The 22,545-nt window shown below is 55.2% G+C and overlaps 7 protein-coding genes across 7 annotated transcripts; 5 read left to right on the top strand and 2 right to left on the bottom strand.

Moving 5' to 3' along the window:
* Window positions 1-1,091: 1,091 nt before the first annotated feature.
* LY79DRAFT_665771 (GTPase CDC42) lies at window positions 1,092-2,250 on the bottom strand (the record flags this gene model as incomplete). Its single annotated transcript, XM_060563119.1, has 4 exons — window positions 1,092-1,157; window positions 1,228-1,606; window positions 1,795-1,914; window positions 2,231-2,250. The coding sequence occupies 4 exons, from the start codon at window positions 2,248-2,250 to the stop codon at window positions 1,092-1,094; spliced, it is 585 nt and encodes a 194-aa protein (XP_060419279.1).
* Window positions 2,251-5,991: 3,741 nt separating this feature from the next.
* LY79DRAFT_249494 (uncharacterized protein) lies at window positions 5,992-6,792 on the top strand. The gene has a single exon (XM_060551840.1). It carries the CDS (start codon window positions 6,147-6,149, stop codon window positions 6,708-6,710), a length of 564 nt encoding a protein of 187 aa, XP_060419280.1. The 5' UTR covers window positions 5,992-6,146; the 3' UTR covers window positions 6,711-6,792.
* Window positions 6,793-7,727: 935 nt separating this feature from the next.
* On the top strand, window positions 7,728-8,447 carry LY79DRAFT_575782 (uncharacterized protein; the record flags this gene model as incomplete). The annotated part of the gene is made up of 1 exon (XM_060559737.1): window positions 7,728-8,447. The coding sequence occupies one exon, from the start codon at window positions 7,728-7,730 to the stop codon at window positions 8,445-8,447; it is 720 nt and encodes a 239-aa protein (XP_060419281.1).
* Window positions 8,448-10,481: 2,034 nt separating this feature from the next.
* On the top strand, window positions 10,482-13,183 carry LY79DRAFT_249562 (uncharacterized protein). Its single transcript, XM_060551841.1, has 2 exons — window positions 10,482-10,724; window positions 10,807-13,183. The coding sequence occupies exons 1-2, from the start codon at window positions 10,671-10,673 to the stop codon at window positions 13,066-13,068; spliced, it is 2,316 nt and encodes a 771-aa protein (XP_060419282.1). The 5' UTR covers window positions 10,482-10,670; the 3' UTR covers window positions 13,069-13,183.
* A 558-nt stretch (window positions 13,184-13,741) lies between these two features.
* LY79DRAFT_505902 (uncharacterized protein) lies at window positions 13,742-15,258 on the top strand (the record flags this gene model as incomplete). The annotated part of the gene is made up of 3 exons (XM_060553671.1): window positions 13,742-13,911; window positions 13,975-14,263; window positions 14,311-15,258. 3 exons carry the CDS (start codon window positions 13,742-13,744, stop codon window positions 15,256-15,258), a joined length of 1,407 nt encoding a protein of 468 aa, XP_060419283.1.
* A 523-nt stretch (window positions 15,259-15,781) lies between these two features.
* Window positions 15,782-16,347, top strand: LY79DRAFT_575785 (transcription factor subunit Med10; the record flags this gene model as incomplete). The annotated part of the gene is made up of 2 exons (XM_060559738.1): window positions 15,782-15,821; window positions 15,905-16,347. The coding sequence occupies 2 exons, from the start codon at window positions 15,782-15,784 to the stop codon at window positions 16,345-16,347; spliced, it is 483 nt and encodes a 160-aa protein (XP_060419284.1).
* Window positions 16,348-17,179: 832 nt separating this feature from the next.
* LY79DRAFT_249585 (uncharacterized protein) lies at window positions 17,180-19,775 on the bottom strand. The gene is made up of 3 exons (XM_060551842.1): window positions 18,912-19,775; window positions 17,695-18,856; window positions 17,180-17,638 (listed from the first exon to the last, which is right to left on the bottom strand). The coding sequence occupies exons 1-3, from the start codon at window positions 19,564-19,566 to the stop codon at window positions 17,341-17,343; spliced, it is 2,115 nt and encodes a 704-aa protein (XP_060419285.1). The 5' UTR covers window positions 19,567-19,775; the 3' UTR covers window positions 17,180-17,340.
* Between the last annotated feature and the right edge of the window lie 2,770 nt (window positions 19,776-22,545).

Genomic DNA, 22,545 nt, shown 5'->3' on the forward strand with positions numbered 1-22,545 from the left:
ATGGCCCCCTGCGTGCGTGCTCTTGCAGTCAGCGGAACTCGGGGGAGGGCAGGCAAATGGGAATTTGCTGCTTGAGCAGATGAACGAGAGCAAGAACAGCGCCATGCTTTCCTCGAAACTTACGGCTCACCGTCCGTTGCTTGCCGCATCCTTTTCCCTGCACCTGGTGAGTTGTGATGAAAGTGAAGAACCTGCCATCGTCTATCGGCGCGAGCGGCACGCAACTGATGGCTGGCCCTGCTGGTCCGATATTGGAATATTTACTCTGTACAGTTGATATAATACTGACGATCTGCGGGCGAGGACGCAGGAGGCCTGCCAAGCCAATCATAGTGTTGACAGTGTAGCCGGAACGATAAGAACGCGAGACAATGCCCAAGGTCAGCGCGATAGAAAAAAAAATAAGACCATCGATTTAAAGTGCACTCCAATCGCCAAACTGTCCTATCGAAGTATTCCTGCCTGCGTGATGAATTTACCCATCCCTAAATGTAGAAAGAAGCAAGAAAACCACCATGATCCGGGCCACGGCAAAGAGTAGTCGGAGCGAGAAGAAAGAGTTTGGGGTCTTGGTAAAAAAGGTGAGGAGTAGAGGGGGAGAGAGGGGGAGAGAGAGGGAGAGAGAGGGAGAGAGAGGGGGGAGATAGAGAGAGGACTTGGGAATTGGTGAACGAAATACGGAAGGGGAAATACAGCCCGTCGTCTTGCCCATTCCCCTGTCCCTCACAGGCCTGCCCCCCATGATGACGAGATGCCTAGAAGCCCTGACTGCCGGGCAGATGATCCAATCCAAATCTTCGCTGTCGCTGAACCAGGAAGCCCCAATCCATTGTTTCGCGGGAGACGACCGTTCTTGGTCGGTCCAATGTTGCGGTTAATCAAGGCCCAGCGTGTCCTATGCCATGCGCGCTGCAAGCAAAAAAAGAGGTGCAAAGTGCCATTCCGAGCCGGAAACCCGGAACCGTTTGCGCGCGCACCTAGGTGGCAAGGGGAAAGGCCCAAGCCTGGTTCTCGGCGTTTCCGCTCACCGCCAGAGCCAGAGCCGGGCAGGACGGGAGGAAAGCAAGACCCATACGTAGAGGGTCCTACCATCAGAGGATAAGACACTTGTGTGATTTCTTCTTCGGGGCAGGAGGCTCCAGAGCCGCAACGATCGCCTGGGGACGCATGTCAGTTTTTGGTGTCCACCGCAAAGTCGGGAACAAGATGGAGCTCGGAAATATATACCTCGTCAAATACATCCTTCAGTTTGTACTGCGTCAGAGCACTGCACTCGACGTACTTGACGGCACCCAAGTCCTTTGCCATCCGCTCGCCATCCTCTTTCCGTACGGGAGACATCTTTTGCTTAGAAAGCTTCTCGCGAACGCTGGGGTCCTCGCGCAAATCCACCTGGGTGCCGACGATCAGGCAGGGGACGCCGGGGCAGTGGTGATGTACCTCAGGGAACCACTTCTCGCGGACGTTTTCGAACGAGGCGGGTGATGTGACACTGAAGCAGACGAGGAAGACGTCGGTTTGGGGGTACGATAGAGGGCGAAGCCTATCGTAATCTTCCTGACCGGCGGTATCAAATAATCCTAGAGTGTAAGGCTCGTCACCGATCCTGTAAAGGAGGGGGGAAAACGGCCGTCAGCAAAAAAAAGGCCCAATAGTGATCATCCCAGCTACCATCATCTCGAGCGTGGTCTTCCTGTGAACCCGTCTTGTCCATCCATCCGTTCATCCATTGAAGGCGTCTTGGAAGACACTCGAGACTCGGTGCTGATGTTCAAATGTGCTGGAGGGACTCACATAACAGTGACGGCATAGTTATCGAAAACAGTCGGGACATATTCGGAGGGGAACTTGTTCGTCGTGTAGCTGATGAGGAGACACGTCTTTCCGACCGCACCGTCGCCGACGACAACACACCTAAGAAAGACAGTGATCAGTTTGGGTGTTGAATGAAATGTTGGATGACATGCGCGCTTTGATGGCCTTCCCCCTTGGGTGGATCGTCAAGTCAAGTAAGGATGGGCGACCGCGCAGAACGCCCTCCCACCTCGATTACCCAACCAGCACGAGAGCAGTTGATTGCGACAGTGACGAGATGAGCAGCATCGATACCAGCCAAGAAGGCAAGCAACGGAGGCGAAGGGCAAGGACGGCGAGCATGGGAAATGGGAAGGAGAGAAGGGAAGGAGGGCGAGGGCAGAGGCGAAAAGGGAGCGGTTCAGAGAGTACGCACTTGATAGTAGCGACCACCATTGTCTAGATCAGTGATGCTCCTGAGCAGGAGCAAAGACCTGTGGGAAAGAAAATGATTTAGACTGGTCTCGCAGTCTCTCCCTTATTGCGCGGCGCGTCGTGTCGAAGTGTCTTGTCTTGTCGAGGTCGGGGTCGGGGTCGGAAGTGATTTCCAGCGCTGGGACGGGCGTGGGTAGGTTTTGGGGGGTTGGAGCGGCAGCGAGAGTGGTAAGTGTTAGTGGGAATGGTAGTGGTGGTAGTTGCCGGGAAAGATGGATGGTGGAGACGTGGGATGTGGATGTGGACGTGGGCGTCGACTGGACGGAATCGAAATGGGGGGACGGGGGGGAGAGAGGAGGAATAAAGGCGTGGATTGGGTGTGAAGTAATAGCAGCAGAGCAGGGAGCGCGGTCCAGTCGTGTGTGTGGTTGGTCACGGGCAGACGAGAGTAGGAGGAGGAGGTGGTGGAGGACTACCTAGGTAGTAGGTGAGAGAAGATACGGCGAAGTAAAAGGTCGGTAAGAGTAAGGCGAGACAGGGGAGCAACGAGTGAAAAATAGGCGATGACGGGACGGGGGTTAGGGACCCAGCCAGGGACGGCAAGGAAGGGTCACAAGTAGATGTCGGGGAATTTTTTTTTGGATTTTTTTTTTAGCGATGGCCTCGGCTGTGGTCTCGATGCACGTAGCAGCGAAGAGCAAACGCAGGAAAGCGGAAACAAGATGAAGGAATACCGGTATTAGAAGGGGGAGGGTAGGCAGTAGACTTGTAAGTAATTGGTGGTAGCCGTAGTAGTAGTAATAGGTAGTAGTAACAGCGGTAGCAGCAGAAGCAGCAGCAGTGCCTTGCGGGGTTCCTGTCGAATGAGCAGGCAGGCAGTTTGGAGATGATGCGAAGGAAAGAGCTGAGAGCAGAGAGTAGGGAGCAAGAGCAGGCCGCAATTTGGGGGGGGGGGGGGGGGGGGGGGGGCGGAGGGAGGGGCACAAAGAACAATAAGATAATTTGGAAGATGGGGTAAGGCGAAAAATGTCGAGTGTCAGTTGGTGTCAGTAGAGGGGAGGGGATGGTGGTCAACCATCGGTGATGGAAGGCTGCAGGAATACAACCTTGCACAGGGGAAATGTCAACGTTTTCTCACTCCCCCCTTCTGTCTATCTGGTTCTGCTACCAGGCCCAAAAAGAAAAACCCGAGAATCGGTTTCCCGTCGGGTTTGGTTTGATTAGCAAACCTAGGGAAATAAGCAAGGTGTTTGCTCCCCTCCTTTGGTCCTTTGTAGGAATTTCCTGGTCTCTTCGTCTCTGCCTACGCAGAGTGAGCCACATGCTTTTAGTCTTTTCGGGGCTGAATGGACGAAGGTTGGATAAAGACAACCCCCAGGCCGCCTGGTAGCTAAAGGTTGAGCAGCATTGCAGCAAAGCCATTGTATATACCTATGGTACCAAGATGATGGGTAGGATTCTATCAGAAATACTGACCTCGGGTACTCAGACAGGTGGGCATGGTGTCCGATAAAAAGTCGTATCAGGGGGGCTTCAAGTCTCCGGCTGTTCGCCTCTCCCCTCGTGTTAGTTCAGTGTTTGCAAGGCTGACTGATGATACCTGCATAGGATTGGGATTGGCGCTCCGTCGCACTTCAGTTCACAGTTCCAAGACTGATGGGATGGCGCCTTGTCGGTTATCCTCGGGCTCCTTGATAGGGTCTGGCGCAGTGTTGGCTGGAGGACATGGCCTAACCCGGAGGGTCGCCATGTCCCAGTCATGTCCTCATGGTCACAGAAGAGGCAGAAGTCCACCTATAGTTCTCCAAACCCCTCTGCCTGGCGCCGTATTTCAACGCAACAAGGTACCTGTCGGACCATGAAAGGCCCATGGCGGCGGAAGGAAGAATGGTGCTACTCTTCGGTTGGGGCTCTCGTTCTCTCGAGCCTGGCTGGCTTGCTTGCTTCCAATCTGCCTGGGCGTGAATTCACGACACCACCCGGGGGGTACGTAATCATCCAGTGCAATGTCCTTGTCTGGTTATCACAGTTCCAATTGACCTCCCTCGTCTCCTACCTTGCACTCTCCCTTTTCACTAATGGCAGAAAATGATGAGACGCAGCATGGACACGGACGAGCACGCAAGCAGCCGCCCACGCTGCCAACAAGACTTGTCGTTGAGATGGAGAGGTGCGTCTGGCACAGGTGCGTCTGGCGGTGCTGACGCTGATGCGCGCTCCTCGTCCCAAGGAGCCAAACTCGGCAAACCTAAACGGACTAACCGCTGGCCAGGATGATGCGCTGGACAAACAAAGCCTTAGGGGCTATAGGCTTGTGGCCCTCTCCCCCGCCCACCGTCTCGCTCAGGATCGGACGCGGGGCACTGGCGACTGTGCCATGCTAGTGTAAACCCCCGTGGGCATGAGACTTGGTTCTTCACCGCTCTCGCTGGCCGCTATTTTCCCTTCATCTTTAAATCCCGTAAAAGGCGGGTGGGGTCATCGTCCCTTGTTCTTGGCCAAGAGGCATCCGCTGACTTAGACTTCTTAGTCCGAGGGCAGATCTTGGGTCAGCAGCCATCGTGATGCCCTCTGCTGGGTTGGCAAGTCGATCCTTGGTGATGTGGTTAACGACGAGAGGCAGTCGCAGTCGCCAGCAAAGGTGCTGTCGATGCTTTCTTTGTTGTGCCGAGCGAGGTCGTGTCCAGAGGACCCCCCGTCGCTGCGCAGATTGGGGATACTTAGGGCCTGAGGCGCCTCCGCCCCCTACCGCCTTCCTTGCAAAACGCGAGGTGAGGTGCAAGCAAGGTACCTACCTACTTACCTACCTACCCTAGGTAGGTACGTATATATCAATCTGCCGGGAAGGGGTACCTCAGGTGCCTCCTGTTGAATGAACAGGCAAGGCAGGAGGAGGTGGCGGCCAGAACACAAGCACACCAGTGCTATCCATCTTCGCTTCCCGGTACACGCAATACCTCTTTGCTAAATGGCTCGGGCCTGCTTGTGCCTGTCATTGAGGCGCTGTTTTGTCTCATACCAGTGTGCAAATCAATCGATGCAAGATACTCGCATGATTTCCACAGTATTCATCAGGCCGTGATAGGAGATTGGATACCCGCCAACGTAGGTATCAACGTTGCCTGATGCGCTTCCAACGCAGTCCCTCCGGCACCTAGATAGGTAGATAGGTAAAATGGGTCGACTTTGTCGGCTCTTCCTTTACGGCCACTTAAACATCGGGCATACATCTTTCTATCTGAACTATTCATATTTTTCCCATCCTCCACCTACCTAACAAATAGCCTCTGGATATAAGCTTTCATGAGTCGATGATGGGCATCAGCTCAGATTTGTCCGACAAACCCTCTTCACCAACATTATGTCACTTCTTTTCCTTTCACGTAATCATCCGACGATTCCCTCCCGAAAGCCGATAACGCCTCGCATTAAGTCATAAGTTAGACGGACCACCAATCTCTCCCGCCACTTTCAGCATGCAGCGGCCGACTATGAAGGCAGGAGTATGGGCGCCTCATCTATAGACTGACTAGCAATCAATTCTTTTCCTCGACATTACTCTTCGAATTCTGGCCTCTGGCCTCTGGCATACTAGCTCCATGCCTTCAGCTGACTCTGCTTACTGTGAAGTAAGTACATTGCATTGGCGTGCGATGGTCGTCCTCGGGTGGATCGGCACCTCCATCATAAGCAAAGGGGCACAGGATTAACATGCCTTACAACCTGTATTCTCACCTTGTTCCATACCCCGAGACCGGTTCAATGCTGCCTACCGAGCAAGGCAAGTGCCACAAGTCTGGCCCCTTGTCGAGTATTAACAATCCGGGTCTGGCACGCCTTGGAGTGCCTGTGCGCTGATTTGGTTCATCCAACGAACGGATTGTTTGGCAAGTATTTCTTTGTCTCTGGCTCGGCCCATGGTCTCGACGCTCGACACTGACACGCCATCATCCCACCGGTCGCCCGCGGCATGCTGTGCCTGCTGGTTCCCACCTGCTATGCAATCTTCGTGCTGCTGCCCGCCGTCTCGCATCCGTCTCTCTGCCTTCGTGCTTTTAAGACGGAAATCGAGACAACACCGAGGCGGACGGGGAACGGCTCGGGGTCAGGCAGTGTCTCCCAAGTCATATGGACGATACGCATTTGAAGCATTCTCCTGTGTACAGGGAACAAGCTGGGAGGGGAACCAGTCAACGGGCACCCGCGTCCTTCTTTCAATGCTTTCATCCATTCATGACTCCGGTACTTCACAGCATGGCCCGGCCTTCATATCACCTCGCATCATGCCGTCCTCTATGGTTTCCGACCATTGTTCCGACTACCATATGAGATCCAAGCTCGTCGCTTGCCTTTTAGCCGTTTATCTTCAACGCTATCCGCCGTCGCTGCCAAGGGTCGTGTGTGACCAAGAACGGGTATCGCCGACGCAGAGGAAACAACCCCAACCCCCCCCCCTGTTCGTGCTCGATATTTGCCGTTGACGACGGGAAATAAGTCTTGACGGGTAATCGGACCATTTCTTGATAGGCCTTGCAATGACTGTGGTTTTCCCTGACTGTCATATCCTTTTTCGGGCGGTGTCCCTTCCCTGCTGGCCCAATCGCACCAGTGGCCATCGTCCCCGTCAATATCGAAAACTGAAACATGAAGCCATGCCAGAATCGCGGCGTGGGACATGAGAGCATTATAGACAACCGACCTCACGGCATCCTGGCTTTCATGGCAGGGCAAAGCGAGCCTTCAAAGGGAAGTGGACTGGACGATCTCGTCGTTCTGTTCCTATCTGGGTTTGCTGGCAGCCCTCGACTTTGCCCCGGTCATCGTGTGATTCGCGGGGCCGCCGCCGTTGCATTGCAATCCATTCTCATGTTGTTTGCTCGGCCGTTTTCCTCAGTAGAAGTCGATCTTGGCGTGTGATGTTGCCCGCTCGCAAATGATTTAGATGGAGCTCTTGACATGTCGAGCAGTCGCACATGGGAAATTGCTCCGATTGCACTGATTGCTTCGCAGAACGGCGGTTGGTAGGCAGGTATATTCAAAGTACTGATACGAAGTAGCAGTGTGTTTCTGGCCAAAGTCTTCCCTGGTATCCCGAGAGATTCAAGTACCGCTACCACAGCCGCAGACTTGGGTCTTGGAAATCACTAGCTCGGGTCGACCCCTGCATACCATCCCCTCTGTGCAGATCATCGCTCAAGCCACAAAATCCCTTGTGTTTTTGAGGCTTACAGCTGATTATCGACTCATGCATACCGGTAGCCCCTAGAGGATACGGAACTCAACTCAACCCCCCTTTTCCTCGCCCAGAGTCAGAAAGCCTGCTCTCCGCAACCTTGACGACACTTTCACAGTACATTCATCAGCCACAACAAACGAAAGCCACCGGTCCGTAAATTGGCACCAAACGCTGTACACCAGCCACACACTGCTGCCGGCTCACCTCTCTCTCCTCACCAACACAAGCAGCACGCATCACATATTCCTACGTTCACGCGAACATGGATACGGACCACATCGACAGCCTGCTGGAGCGCTACCTCGTCCTGCTGGATAAATACACGGTTCTGCGCGAGCGCCTCGGCAAGGCCCAGGCCGGCATGTATCAAAACATCGCACGAGCCAATTTCTCTGCAGAGAGGGGCATCCGATATGGCCCCGACTACTACGACGAGCGCATGCAGGCTTCGAGGGTCCTCGATGTTTCTGCAGACGGCAGGGGTGTTCCCCGCTTCGAGATCGTCAAGCCTGCAGACGCCGTGACGCTGTCAAAGACAGCGGCCGTAGAGGCCGAGATGGAGACCCGTGAGGCTCAGGGCCAGGAGGTTGAGGGGCGAGTGCCTGGTGGTGTTGATGAGGCTCCGCATGATGAGTCCGAGACAACGCCTGCTGATGGGGGCGAGTATGAGACCCAAGCGGAGAAGAACGGAAGGACGAAGAAGCATAGGAAGACGAGCAAAGACCCCCTTCGATGGTTCGGCATCCTGGCGCCGTTGCCTCTGCGACAGGCGCAGATGCTCTCGGTTCAGGCTGTTCAAGACATCATTCCGCAGCTGGCATCGGTGGATGCCGAGATGAAGGACGTGGAGATCGAAGTCCGCCGGGCGCGGAAGAGGCGAGCCAAGGCGGAGGCCGTGCTGAAGAAGAGCGAAGCGGAAGAAGTCCCCGAGACAGACCAAGGCGGTTTACAAGCCCCGGTGGTGGCTATTAAATCGATGTGATTGTCGTCCCCATGTATCGACACCGCGTGGGGTGTTAAGAGGGCCGCACAGCTCTCCTTTCAGGAAGCATTTGAGGATGTTCGAGCTCCGGCTGATCTAGGATATGCCCAGGCGGCGGCTTCTGAGCCGAATTATAGCACAGATTTCGGAGCATATCCTCCATCTCCCTATCAACTCAAGTTCTAAGAGCGCGGGTCCATGTCTACTTTCGTGCCGGTTGTCGTGCTCCATTGAGCTCGGCTTTTGGCCGCCCCCGTCTCGCAACCGCTGGCAGTCTACGTGCCTGGCACGATTATGTCATGGTAGCTGAGCCGACAGGGCAGCACGCGAGGCGCTGTGTTCATTAAAGCCGTGTTCTCTACACTTAATATGATAGTTCAAGAGATCCTTTATACCATTCTCCCAGGCTACCTCGATAGTTGTAAGACGATGCCATCTTCAAGTTGCCTGTCTTACATCTCCCAAGTTAAGTAAAAAAGAGTGGAGACAACACCTTTGATCACATGAAGTGCGTTACATAGTACATACAGAGCGAAACGCCACTCGTGCCCTCTCTAGCTTACATAGGATCCATTTTTTGACTCCATGTTTTACAATAAGACATTCTCAACCTCTCGGAACACGCCCTCCGCCAGCTCCGGAAGCCATAGTAATGGTTGATGCGAAAACGTAAGGGGTTTGACAGTCCTCTTGTCTGGAGACTAACGAAGCTTAGAACCTGTGATTATCGTTGAAGCTCAAGAGCAACGAGAAATGAAAAGACGAGAATAAGAGCCGTAATGCCTCGGAGCTGGACGGCCCTTAATTCCGCATGGAAGACTGCGGCAACTGGTCTTGTGCAAGAATTGTATGCATTGGATTGTGTTCCCTTTCCAGTCCGGCTAGAAGGGCCAAACTCGATATCGTACCATATGGCTCGCCTTTCACCACTTTTTCCCGTTCGGATTTTGCCTAACAATAAACCAACCTGTCGAATACAGTTCAGACTACCGATAGATATGGTATATACTTTCCTCTTGTTAATGACGCCAGAGGGGCTAATCAATTGTGTTAGCTCTGAAGATTCCGAGTGGCGGCACATACTAGCCACGTGGTGAAGAGCAACCCCGCCGATACTCCGCTGCTGTTGGTATACAAGGCAGTTTCATTTATCACGGTTGCAGAGGATTGTTTTTTTTTTGTTTTTTGCCCTGTCAACCGCTTGGGTCAAGGTATTTATTTCCTCGCTGTCGGGCCATGGTTTTCAGGTTGGCCAATATAAATGTCTCAACACATTTCGCTACGAGTTAACCACACGTCAACATTGTTGCTATCATGAAGCGGTCGAGATACACATGAGTCAGGGAGTAGGTCAAATACCATGGAGCAGGGCATAAACAAAGCAAACCCGAGTGATGACAACTAAGAAAGGAAGGCCGGTAAGGTTCGTGACAATTGATGCGACGGCAGGTCATGTTCCTAGTTGTGGTGGCTCGAGCCGAATTTATGCTATAGTTGCCATCTAAAGCTTAGATCCAACGTGCAGTCCCACCACGCTCATCTTTGCCAAGGGCCTAAAGGTTCGGTCCTATCTGAACATCGAAAAAATACGGGTTCCAATGATGGTGGCAGTGGTGACGATGAAGACGTGCCATGGCAGACGTTGCAACAGTTGCAAACAAGACGAGATGCACAAAAGTATTATGAAACAAGAGACAGTTCGAGAATTAGTACATCGTAGAAGGGGGGCTCCATAGCCACGCGTTCCCCTTGTTTACAACCCATGAAGAGTACCCGAGGGCCATCCATGTATGGATCAACACTGGGCGGATCACGAAGACCAGAGAGAGGCGCCGCACAGATTCAATGTGAATTCGCAGCAAAGATTGTGAATAACACGGTCTCTCCCACTGTGACCCCATCTCACCCGCCGCAGACCCGGGGCAGGAGCTTGGACCGTCTCTCCGTTTCCATCCAATCAGGAATTAGGCTTCGGCGCGCAATGTAAACAAACGAGAAGCCCCTCCACAGCGATCCCCGTCGCGCTCTACGTACCTACCTACCTCTACCTTCCTTACCGAAACGAACCCTATCCGCTCTCGCCTGACATCATCTACCTCTCGTCCTTCAACACAAAGGCCTCGCTGGATCGACCTCGTTCATCTTGCTTCTTCGCTCTCTTTTGATTTTTCCGGCATTCCAGCAAACGACGCTGTTAACGCTCACTACCAGCCATCAATCACAATGTCGCCGCCCCGCCGTCGCTCGGCCCGTTTGGCAAGTGCAAACACACCAAAGGTGAGGAAGCTCTTTGACCGCTTGTGTAAACAAAAACAATAGCGACTCGCGGACTCCGACTAACATTTTATTTATTTTCCAGCCAAAAGCCAAATCTGCTCTTTCCGCCGTCGCCGAACGCGAAGAAACCCCTCCCTCGCAAGAGGTTGCCAAGAGCCTGAATGCCCTCGCTGTTCCCAACCACGATCCTGCCACACCTTCCTCATCTACGAACATGAAGGCGCCATTGTCCGAAATGCACCCAAGCAAAGTACACCAAACCGTCGCACCTCCCTCGGCTACCTGGCTTGGCTTCAGAGACATGAAGCCTTCCGACAAGAACGCCGACCATCAGACGACGCCTTCCAAGACCATAGGCGTGCCTGAGTCGCCCTTCACCTTCCGCGTCGCGCAGCCTACCTGTGACACCGGCCTGAGCAGCGACGCCCTGCAGATGATGAACGAGCTGCGCGAGGAAGCCGCCAAAATCAAAATGGAGCTGCTCGCCAAGCGCGAACTAGAGAGAGAGGATGAAGAAATCAGCGGGCGCAGGATTGCCAAGGCCCGGGGCAAGTCTGGTCGCTACAGCGCCGCCCACATGGCCGAGTTCAAGAAGATGGACTCCATCGAAGGCCACCCCTCATCTTTCCGGGCCCAAGCTGGCCGAGTCACTCCGCTCAAGAGCTCTTTGAAGCGTACCCAGTCTAAGGCCAACCTCGATGACACGCCCACTCAAGCAAAGTCTAGCTTGAAGCGGTCCGTTTCTAAGGTCAACTTGGACGACACCCCCACGCATCCGAAATCTAGTATCAATATGTCTCCTTCAAAGGCAAACCTTCAAGACACACCGACTCACCCAAAGTCAATTCTCAAGCAGCCTTCTAAGACCAACCTGGGCGTGCCTGGCACGCCTACTCAGCAAAAAGCAAGCCTTAAGCGGTCTCCCTCCAAGGCCAATCTAGACGACACGGACTCTAGCGATTCCAAGAACGCTCCATTCAGTTGTCGGCCCAAGGCTCGTCTCTTCGCCCTCATCGAGCCTCCCGCTTCCGTCAAGCGTGTGAGACAACGCTTTGAGGACGACGCCTCTTCGGCTCGACCTGTTTCCCGCGATGGCAGTTCTCTTCCGCGCCCCAAGTCAAGCGGAACCGACGCCCCTGCTGGCCTTCGATCTCAACCTAGCCTGGCATCCCTGACGAGCCCTACCGCTTCTTCGCTGGCCCGCACCGCCGGCAGCAGAATGCCTCTTCCCGGCACGCTGACTAAGTCAGCTAGCAAGCCCGACCTGGGAAGCCTCAGAAAGTCTCCCTCGAAGCCCGAGCTTGGAAGCCTTAGAAAGTCGCCTTCTAAGCCTGAGCTGGGTGGTCTCACAAAGTCTTCCACGACCAACAACCTAACTGCGTTGGAGAAGACGGCCGAGCTGAAACGCCGGATTGTGAGCCCAGGCCGATTTGAAAGAGTCAAGTCAATCCTGCGCGGCGGCAAGGGAGTTTTGGACCAGACGAAGAGCGCCATTCCCCAACCCGCCTCTGGTACCTCGCAAACCCCCGCGCCGCAAGTGGCGGATAAGAAGCCTCTGCAAGCCGTTCCGTTCACAACTCCGCGAAGGAAATTGTTCAAGAGGGTCGACTTCACTCCGGACACTGATCGGACCGCCGCCGCTGCTGCTCCCAATACAGTCGCGCACCGAGCTTTTGCCAGCATGACTCCCATCCGCAAGCACGCAGAGGTTCAGTACCCGAGTCTTGATGCCATGCTCGGCAACGTCACCCAGAGAAAGGAGGATGATGGTCTCTATCCAGAGCTAAATGTCGAAAGCCCATCTGAGAAGGCGAGCGAGAAGACCGCAGATAAGGTGACTGAGAGCAACAACGACCTGCCCCCGACCGTTCCTGGCACCTTCACCTTCCGCAGCGACCACACAATTCGGTTTGGTAGCGCCTCGCCCACTGGCTTTGGATCGTCTGCTGGACAGGCTAGCCTGCGTCATGTCCGGCCCTCGCTGGACATGCCGGGTGGCTTCCCGACCGGCACCGAATTCGTCGCGAACAAGGAGAATAGGTCCCCCATGCAGCTGCTCGCCGGCAAGCCCCACGGCATGCCCAACAAGAAGCGGGCTCGGGCCCCTGAAGAAGAGGGAGACCTTGAGGAGAAGCCAGCTGAGAGAGCCGGTAAGAGACGTAAGGCTGAGGATGTTCCTGAGGGCGATGCTCTCCTTGCCCCCAGACTTATGGGAACGACCCCCGGTACTGTGGGCAAGAAGATTCAGGGTTCTCGGACTGCCCCTTCGCCCAGCCCCATGAAGCGCAGCGGCATGAGTTTAAGCCGACTTAACATGCTCGCGAAGCCGAAAATGCGACGTTGAACATTGCACGAATGATTGTTGGGAGCATGATAAACCCACCCGTTGTTTTGCGATACCAAGCTTTGGTGTCGCTAACCTGTATTATATGACGACAAACAAGAATATCTGGAGGGTGGAACACGTACTCTCACTTGCATCTGACAACTGATGCTATTGGCAGTACGAGGTCAGGGGTATACGACCGGCGTAAACAGGATGTTTTGCTTTGAAAGAATTGGGTAGGCTAGACCATGGAGGTTACTTGGGGAGAAGTATTGGCCTCTGCGTTGTTTATGTTTCATTCTGTACCATACCTATCGACTGGAGTTGGCAAAGGGTTGTCTTGTTTAGGTATCCGCCATGGTTTACCTTGGTTGAGCTTTCGGATCTTCAAAAGTTGTACTCTTACAACACAATGGCATTATGATTTGAGTTGATCTGATATTCCTAGTCGAGTTACGCCGACTGAAGGGTGGCAGTTGCAGGAACGTACCATGCAAGCGGGGCCGATTCGTTCCATTTCTTCATTTCTTAAAGCAGCTGCCATCTTCAGCAGTGAGCAGCCAAGTCGACCCTACCTTGCGCCATAACAAAACACTTCACTTCTCGTCAGCAACCTAACGTCCGCTTCATGTTCATTTCCCCCCATATGATTTGTTACTGATAACACCATACGGTGCCTTCTCTTGATAACATGGCCCCGCGTGCTTCGGTCCCATTCACCTGTACATTCTGCTACCAGACATCCGAGGACCCTCATGTCGTCGGCCACGAGGCACGCCTGGCATGCTCGGCCTGCCACGCGTTGCTCATTGACCTCGCCATCTGCTGGGTCTGCGGGGAGATCGTCTACCGTGGCGACGAGTGCATCAGCCTGGGATAGTGCTTCTGGCACCGCTCGTATTACGGGTGTCTGTTCTGCGGCAGCAAGCTGGTGCATCGTGGCGTGCCGTTATTGGAGCTCTTCGACGAGGGCCACTGTGCCGATGAGGAAGAGAGCAGTAGTACGATGCGACGGGTTGCCGGGACAGCTGGCAAGGGGCGTATGAGGGAGGTCGAAGTGCCGCCGCTATGTGCTGCTTGTTGTCTGGCTACGGAGGGAGGGGACGTGGTGCAGCAGGGGCTGGCGAGGGTTGAGAGGGTAGACGGTGGTTTGAGCCGGGCGAGATGGGATGCTGGCGAGGGCAGGGCAGGACGCCTAAGAAGGGCCCCAGCGGTAAGTCACCCGGAAAGAAGAATGGGCTCTTACTGACCCAGTCACAGTCCATTCGAACGCTGAGCCGAGAATCGTCTTCTCTCCGTCGAGCGGGAGACGGGTCGCACGACCGGGCTAGGGAGTGCCTGGCAACACCACCTGTAGAGTCCACGATATACGTCTCCATCAACGATCCCATAGGCCAACCTACCTTCCGAGCGAGTCCGACGAAGCCCATACCGATACGGATGCAGCCTTTCCCCAGGACTGCACAACCGGAAGGGCAATGGGACGAAGCTAGCGCTGCCCCTCGGTATTTGGCGGACTTCGCGCAGACACTGGCCACATCAACATCAGGAACTTCAACATTGGAGTCAGCGGCGTCACCTGGTTTGAACAAACGACCTGGTACAACTGTCCGTCCTTCATCACCTTTGCAAACTCCGCCAGGGTCCTCTTCGGTCTGGACGCCTCCCGAGATCAGACGCGCGCCGCCCCTCTCTTGGGTGAGCAACGAACCCCTCAAACGCCCTTCGTCGCGCATAGCGTCCCGTCTAGAGCGTCTCGAGAAGTCGGGCACGACGACGTCGTCAGGGTATGTCACGCCGCCGGAAACGCCCTCAGAGCAGATAAGGCGGTACAAGAGCCCGCCACCGCAGCTTCGCCGTATCAGGCCCCAAAGCCCGCTAACTCCGGCTCGCATCACACGGCGTAGCGTCGTCCGTCGAACACCTCCGCCCCAGTCATCCGAGTATCTGGAGCGGTACAATCCGATCCGGTCGCCATCCCCGCGGCTACGGACCACACAGCCTGTCGTGGTTGCTCCTAGACGAGCAAGCCGTGGAGCTGGTCTGGAATTGTCAAGGGAGATGGCGAGCATGATGAGCGAAAGCAGCAGTAGCCACGGACAGAACCACAGTACAGACACACTACTCTTCAACGGGGCGGATTCGCCCCAGGAGTTGGGCAAGAAGAAGAACATGCAAGCTCTTCGAAAGTTGTTCGGCGGGAAGTGATGGGTTCTGAAGGTCATGAACAAGTACTTGAGAGATATCCTTACCACTAGCAGTAGTGCGACATGCAGAATTCAAAATAAAACGCTTAGTCACAAACCGGGCTCCTAATGCTACCTTTCGCTGACGTTGTATAATTCCGGCAGGGAGCCAAGTATAAACCGCCGGTGAGTTATGGAGAACGGGGGGAGGGGTTCATGAGTGAGCTTCTTTCATTATGAAAGGCCAGGGTGTCGCGGCATGACGGCCGCGGCGCCAGGAACCACTGGCCCCGATCCCATCCCAGCTGCACTTACCACCCCTGCAGCACCTAATTACCCCACACATATGTTCGAGGTGCTTGAACTTGCCGTCGACCAGACCCAGCCTCGTCCTTCACATTGCAACTCAACCTTGACCGCAACCCAGGTCGCGACTCGGGCGCGATACACAGCTCACCCGCGATTGCCCGTCTCCAAGCCACGAAAGCCACCAAGGCCCTGCGAAAAGCACGAAGGAAAAAAACACTAAAAATCAACCGCCCAAGATGGCGCCTCTCGACAAACCAACTCCCGAGGAGCTGGAGCGTACGCACCACCCCACCCCCCCCCTTCCTTCGCCTGCTTCTACACTTTTTTTCCCTTCGCTGACATCAGTCCTCCATGCATAGAGCAGCTCAAGGACACGATTCAGGACCTATACCAGATCATGGTGCAGGTGACGACCTACAACGCGACGCCCTCGAACCCCTCGGGCCCGGCGCTCGCCGAGTCCGTCCAGGCGCTCTCCCAGTCCCTGCAGCGCGTGCACATGACGGCCGTCGCCGGCGCGCCCCCGTCGCCCGACCTGCCCGGCGCCCTTCCCAAGATCCCGCCCGAGCTCGTGCAGTACGTCGAGAATGGCCGTAACCCGGACATCTACACGCGCGAGTTCGTCGAGCTTGTCCGCCGCGGCAACCAGCTCATGCGCGGTAAGATGGGCGCCTTTGCCCGCTTCCGCGACGTCCTCGCCGACCACATCGAGCGCGGCATGCCCGAGCTGCGTGACGACGTCGCGCGGGTCCTGGAGAGCACAAAGGTTACCGGGAGCGGGAGGCCTGGGACGGCAGAGTGAGCAGGAGGGTAGGGGCACTTCTCTCTGACCCTCTTCCCCGGTTTCTCTGAGTTGGCCAAAGGCTTAAGGAAGGGGTGCAGTTGACCATAGCACAGAGTCATTTTGAGGTTAGGGCATCGATATGGCTACGGAGCAGATGAAAGGGGGGTGACGTGTATGGCCCAAGGATGGTGGTGCACCCAGAAAGCAGGGCGCAAATAATTTGATACCCAGAGCCATGTGTAGAACATGGCACAACGAAAAGCACAAGAACAGTATTTAGGAACAAGTCAAAACGATACTGGCTGGCGTGGCGTCCCCAACCAAGAGACGCTTACAGTTCTATCCATTAACAAGTGTCAGTTATGCCTAACCTCGTGACTAGAAAAACAGCATCCTGCATCCCATGAGATGTATAAAGAAGCCCCTTTCCTTCCCATTTCTTTCTGCTCTTCTCTCTTTACATATCCCATGAGTTCGGGGTGTTGATAAGATTGGGGCCATGACTCTCGCTGTCTCGCTCTCTTTCTCTCTACCATACAGTAAAGCGGCAAAACAAAGAAGAAAAAAAAAAAACACGAAGACGGTTTTGATGCCTGGGTAAAACGCCGCCGGTGTATAAGTGTGTGTGTGTGTGTGTGAGCGTGCGACTTTTTCTGTGCGTCATAGTCTATCCCGAAACAAGAAAACATATCCCGAATGCCAAGGTCCGAAGTCGAAAGCTCACTCCTCGCCGCGGAGCCGCATGCCCAGCTTCCGGGCCCCTATGATGCAAATGTACACGAATCCCACAGCTGCCACCGCCAGTACAAGGAGCTGCGCGGGGACAAGGACCAGGGCGGCCACGATCCAGACTCCATACCGGCGGACCTTGTCCACAAGTCGGTCGCCTTCATCTCGGCGCCGCTTCGTGTGGCTCTTCCTTGACTCTTGGGCGAACGAGCGACCTGCTTTGCGTCCTGGCTCGGCAGACTCGTCGTAGTTGGCTGCTTCATCTTCCTCCGACTCGGATTGTCAGGTCGAGAAGTTGAAGCCGCGGCCGCCAAACCCGGCGCCACCTTGGCGCGGACGACCGCCTCCTCCATCGGCGAAGTTGAAGTGTGCGCCGCCTCCGGGGAAACCGCCCCCACCAAAGCCGCCCCCACCACCGAATCCGCCCCCGCCGCCACCGCCCATCATGTTGAACAGGATCTCGGGGTCGATGCCGCCGTGCATGCCTCCCATGCCGCCCATACCACCCATACCACCACCGCCGCTGAACATGTCAGACGGGTCGATGAGGTCTTCGCCACTGTCGTAGCGAGCGCGCTTCCTACGGGGGAGTTGGTTAGTAAGAGTTACTCCTCTTCAAAAGAGCATTGGACTTACTGAGAGTCGCTCAAGGTCTCGTATGCTTCTCCGATATCCTTGAAACGCTCGGCAGCCTGCTCATCGTTGGGGTTCTTATCCGGGTGGTGGATGATGGCGAGCTTGCGGTAGGCCTTCTTGATCTGGTTGTCGTCGGCGTCTTTCTCAACACCGAGGATCTTGTAGTAGTCCTTGCGCTGGCTCTTCTTGAACTCGAGCTCGGCTCTGCGCACCTCCTTGGGGATGGTACGGTCCTCGGGGTCAAGCTCTTGAATAGACTTCCACTCACGCACAGCATCCTCCCACTTGCCCGCCTGGCCAAGAGCGTTGGCCTTGGTCTTGCGGGCCTTGAGGTACGTTGAGTCCAGGCTGATGGCGCGCTCGCAGTCGGCAATGGCGCCGTCGTACTCCTTCAGCTTGATTTTGCACAGCGCTCTGTTCTGCAGGATCTTGGAGTTGGTGCCGCGGTTGGCCGGGTCAACCTCGAGCGCAGCGCTGTACTTCTCGATGGCGGACTGCCAGCGGCCCATCTTGTAGTCGGAGTTGCCCTCCTCCTTCATGCGGTCGAGCTTCTGGACGATTCTAAGATACTTGACCGCATCCTTCATGTCGGGGTCGCAGCTAATGGCTTTGCGGAAGTGGCTGACGGCCTTGTCGTTTTCACCCTGGGCGTACAGAGCGCGGCCACGAAGCACTAGCGCCTCAGGGTCCTGGCTGTTATTCCTGAGCAGGGCCATGGCGAGGTTCTGCGCCTCGCCGAGGGCATTGACGCTACCCATCTTAAGGTATGCCTCGCCTCGCATAAGTTGCCACTTGCGAGGTCTTGAAGCGCCGAAGCCCAAGTGACGTTCGGCCTGGTCGAGAGCATGGAGAACCATTGAGCCGGCAGTTCCATCACGGAGAGCGCTCTGGGCGGCGGTGACGTGCTTGAACATCTCCTTGGCCGAAGCCTGGTCCTTGGCGGAGGGGGGAGGGTTGATGCGGCCGAAAACAAGAAGAGCCTCTTGGGGCTGGCCCAAGCTAGTGTAGATGCGGGCAAGTCGGAGAAGGATCTTGGGGTTTTCGGGGTCCAGGTCGGCAGCCCGGGTGCAGTCCTCGAGGGCGTACTCGTACTGGGTATTGGACATGTAGGCAGCAGCACGGTTGCTCAGGTAAGTGGCCGAGTCGGGGATTAATTCGATAGCTGGAGGGGACTTGTTAACTCGTGGCCTCATCGATTTCACAACAGCAAGACATACCCTTGGAGTACTGAAGAATAGCATTCTTGTAATCCTTGTCCTTGAAGAACTTGTTGCCCGCAGCCTTGTAGGCCTCGGCCTCGTCTTCGGTCGTGGGGACTGGGCTGGAGGGGTTCGACTTATGAGGGGGCGGGGCCGGGGCATCGTCGTCGCCGTTGACATTGGTGTTGATGCCATTCAACTTGGGGGTAGAGGGGGAAGACTGCGCAGGAGATTGCTGGGGCACCGCAGCAGGAGCCGGAACAGGCGCCGGAACAGGCGACGACGGCGCTGCGCTTGACTCACGGTCGACGTCCATGGCATTACCACTCATGGCTGACAAGGCGGACAGTCTCTTTGCACGCTCTTCCGGGGGGAGGTTGAGAGGGTGGGAGTCAAGGTCGATTTTGCTACTCCTGCGTGATCCAGGATCGGTAGGGTGGCGTCCAAAAGTGCGGGATGTGCGCGACGACTTTGTCTCCCGAGGGCCTGGGGATGCGGGCTGGGAGGATTTTTTGGTGGGGGACTTTGTCGGAGATTTGGTGGGAGATCGGGGCTTGATGGGCGACTTCGTAGGAGAAGAAGCCTCAGAGGAGGGGAAGTAACTCGAATCTTGGTTGTGGTCGTCGTCGTCCTGGCCTTGCTTCTTGGACGATTTCTTTGCAAAGAGCTTCATTGATAAAGCAGTCACCCTCTGAGGGGAACCAAAGAATGCGCAGGCTTATTTTTTTGTTGGTTTAGGTAAGTAACCTCGATGCAAGGTTATGCTTGTGCACCGGATTCCCCAAAGCGTATTAACGGGCCTAGTGAAGGGGGGTAGACAGGCAAAAAAAAAAAAAAAAAAAGGTGCTCTTTTTTTTTTTCTTGTGCTCACCGGTGTGCCTGTTGGAAGGTAGGGAGTGGTACCTTGCTTGACTCGTCTTGATGGAATGGAATGCGGTAGGGTGCGGCTGGTGCGGTATACGCGTACAGTCGGGTATTCAGCTTCGTCTCAAAGAATTCCAAGAATACAAAGACGAAGAGGAGAAGAGGAGTGTGTGTGAGAGAGGAAGAAGGAGCAGGGAGAGGTTGGGCGGCTCTCGGGAGGCAAAGTTATGAAAGGAAGGAAGCCCAGGCTAATACTGCGAAAAGGCTCGGCCAGAGAGAATACAACCCATCAGAGTGGGCACTGGAGAGGAGATGCAGCTGGCGGAAGAGGTAGCAGGGTGCTTGAGCGAGAGAGCCAGAGGATCCGCAGAGGGAAGAGGCAGATGGACGAGAGAGGGAGGAGGGGCAAGAGGAGAACAAGCTGTCCAGTACTGATGAGCAGTGAAGCAAGCAAGTGAGCAAGCAGGAGAGGAAGTCGGTGGCAAGCTTCAGATGTGAAATGCACAAAGTTGTTGCTTTTCTGCTCCAGTCGTATTCTCGGTGGCCCAAGGCAGGAACAGAGATGAAATAGGTACCAAAATTAAACCCAAACAACAAGCGAGGCGAGTGAGGAGCCTTGCTACTCGGCGGGGGGGCGGGAGCAGGCACCTCTCACGATTGATCAGCTGTGCACAATTTCACCCCGTCTCTCCTGTTGCTTTTCCCGCCTACCTACACTATACCAGGCCTGGGTTTGCGCCTAACGGGAAAGACGGGGACTCGACTGGGTGTCTGGGTGACTAGTTAAGGTCCTGGATGCTGCCTCGGTGCTGGATTGGGCATGCGTAATGTGGAAGGTGTGCCAACCAGCCTATACGCGGACAGGGCATGCAGAAATGTACAATGTATATGATATGCCCAAGAGCTGGCTCCCAAGACGGCCTCCTCAGAGAAACACATCGTGTGTGCGCGTGTGTCCAGCAATGGGGGTGCTGGGCCTGCAGCACGGAAGCTCTCATTGGCAGGACGAGGGAGAAGTCATCAGTAGCATCATCAATGGCCATTGAACCATGCATAGTATCGAGTACATGCAGAGGCGCACAGTCCCGTCTTCCGATGACTACTAGCAGCCGACGAGGAGCCAATGGCAACCTCTAAGTCGCGGTTTGTTTACCACAATACCTGCCGAATGGTGGGTGGACGACAAGATCGTCGGACGACGGCCACTGGTCGTGGTTCCAAGCTGTCTCGTCTCCTAGCCACCTATTGTTTTCGCTCTTTATTTATTTTTCTTCCGAATTGTTTCATTTCCCTCGGTGGCCGATTGTGCACTACGCGCGGTAGATGTAGGAGGTAGATGTCAGATGGACCTGCCCGCGTACGGTTCATGGTACTGGACCTGGACTAGGACCTGGACCAGGATGACGGGTACCTACGCTCCTGGTACGCAAGAGAGGAGCTCGACACACGCTCAGCCTCCGTTTAGAGGGTCTTCAGCTCCAGACCCCAGAGCATGATAGCGTCAAGGCGTTGACAGGGGACCAAGCTAGCTAAGACCTGACTGATGGAAGCTGCTGGGAGCTGATGAAATGGTTCGGCAGTGAAGATAGAAAGCGTCCAAAAGACGGCCTCTCCGGATACTACCAGAGTGACAAATGCCCAAAAGACCGATTCTTTCCTGTGGTCCGATGTCCGGTAACGGCTGAAAGGCCCAATCGATATATCGAGGCGTTTGCAACAAACGGCTATTGCCTTTTCCCATGTACGGCAAACCAGCGGGTCGGTTCGAGAAGGTTCGGTGGGGCCCGTCATGGCCCCTGCAATCATGGCCAATCAGCTCCGACTATCACCTATAGTTACCCTCCTTCAGGACCCCGAACCGCCCGGAGTTTGTGTTGCTATGTCTGATGCTACTCGACCCGAGCCACTGCCTGCGCCGTGTTCCAGGAGGAGAGAGGGGAGGAAAGTCCCTGGATTTTTATCTTTTCTATTTTCTCTTTATTGGGAGGGGAGGCGACAGCAGCCAGAGCAACAGTAGTAGGTACTCGACTACCAGCTAACCGACCCATGTCCCAGTCCACAACCGCCCGCCCCTTGAAATACCTATGCGTGCTGCACTGCGGGTGCGAGCGCAGGCTGCAGGCGCTGGAGGGAGGCCCTGGTCGATTTGCAGCTCCCAGCCTCCTGCCAACCGAGCTCATGGCATCACCATGCCGTCGCTTTGCCCATCCAGTGCCTTCTTTTTTGACAAAAGGCCACATGAGATCCAGGGATACGGCGGGGCCCAAACGCTTTCCTCGAGTACACGTACATATATGCAAGCTGGGACCAAGCGCGGGTGCAGACAAGACGCATGCACTGCCATCACCAACTTGCTTTCCCCAGCCTTTCGCATTACTCAAAATCCGCAAGCGTGGATGTTGGGGTTGAGAATAGTGTATGGACGCAACCTCGAAAGACCGTACCCACCCGATCTGACCCTCCGAGTCTGCCTCCCGCCGTCTCCTCAGTTGTGTTATCACATGGGTTGTGCGGGAGCGAGCTGCCGCTGCTACCCAGCGCCAAACGGGTTGGTTATCTTGGCATAAAAACCCGCAATGCTGTGAAACCGAACCGAAATTATACCTGACGCCACCGCAATCCAACGTCCTGGCTATGAATAAAAGTACAGTCATGTCCGAAAGTGTTCGTCAAATCTCGTTTCCGTTTAATTGTGCTCGTCACCCCGCGGCGCTCGTCGCCGCATGCGACGCTCGCACATGTCGTCAGACCCCGTTTCTCTCCCATATGCCAGATGCCTTGCTTACTC

This window comes from Colletotrichum navitas (assembly GCF_030913465.1).
Source record: "Colletotrichum navitas strain CBS 125086 chromosome Unknown LY79scaffold_4, whole genome shotgun sequence".
Classification (NCBI taxonomy): Eukaryota; Fungi; Ascomycota; class Sordariomycetes; order Glomerellales; family Glomerellaceae; genus Colletotrichum; species Colletotrichum navitas.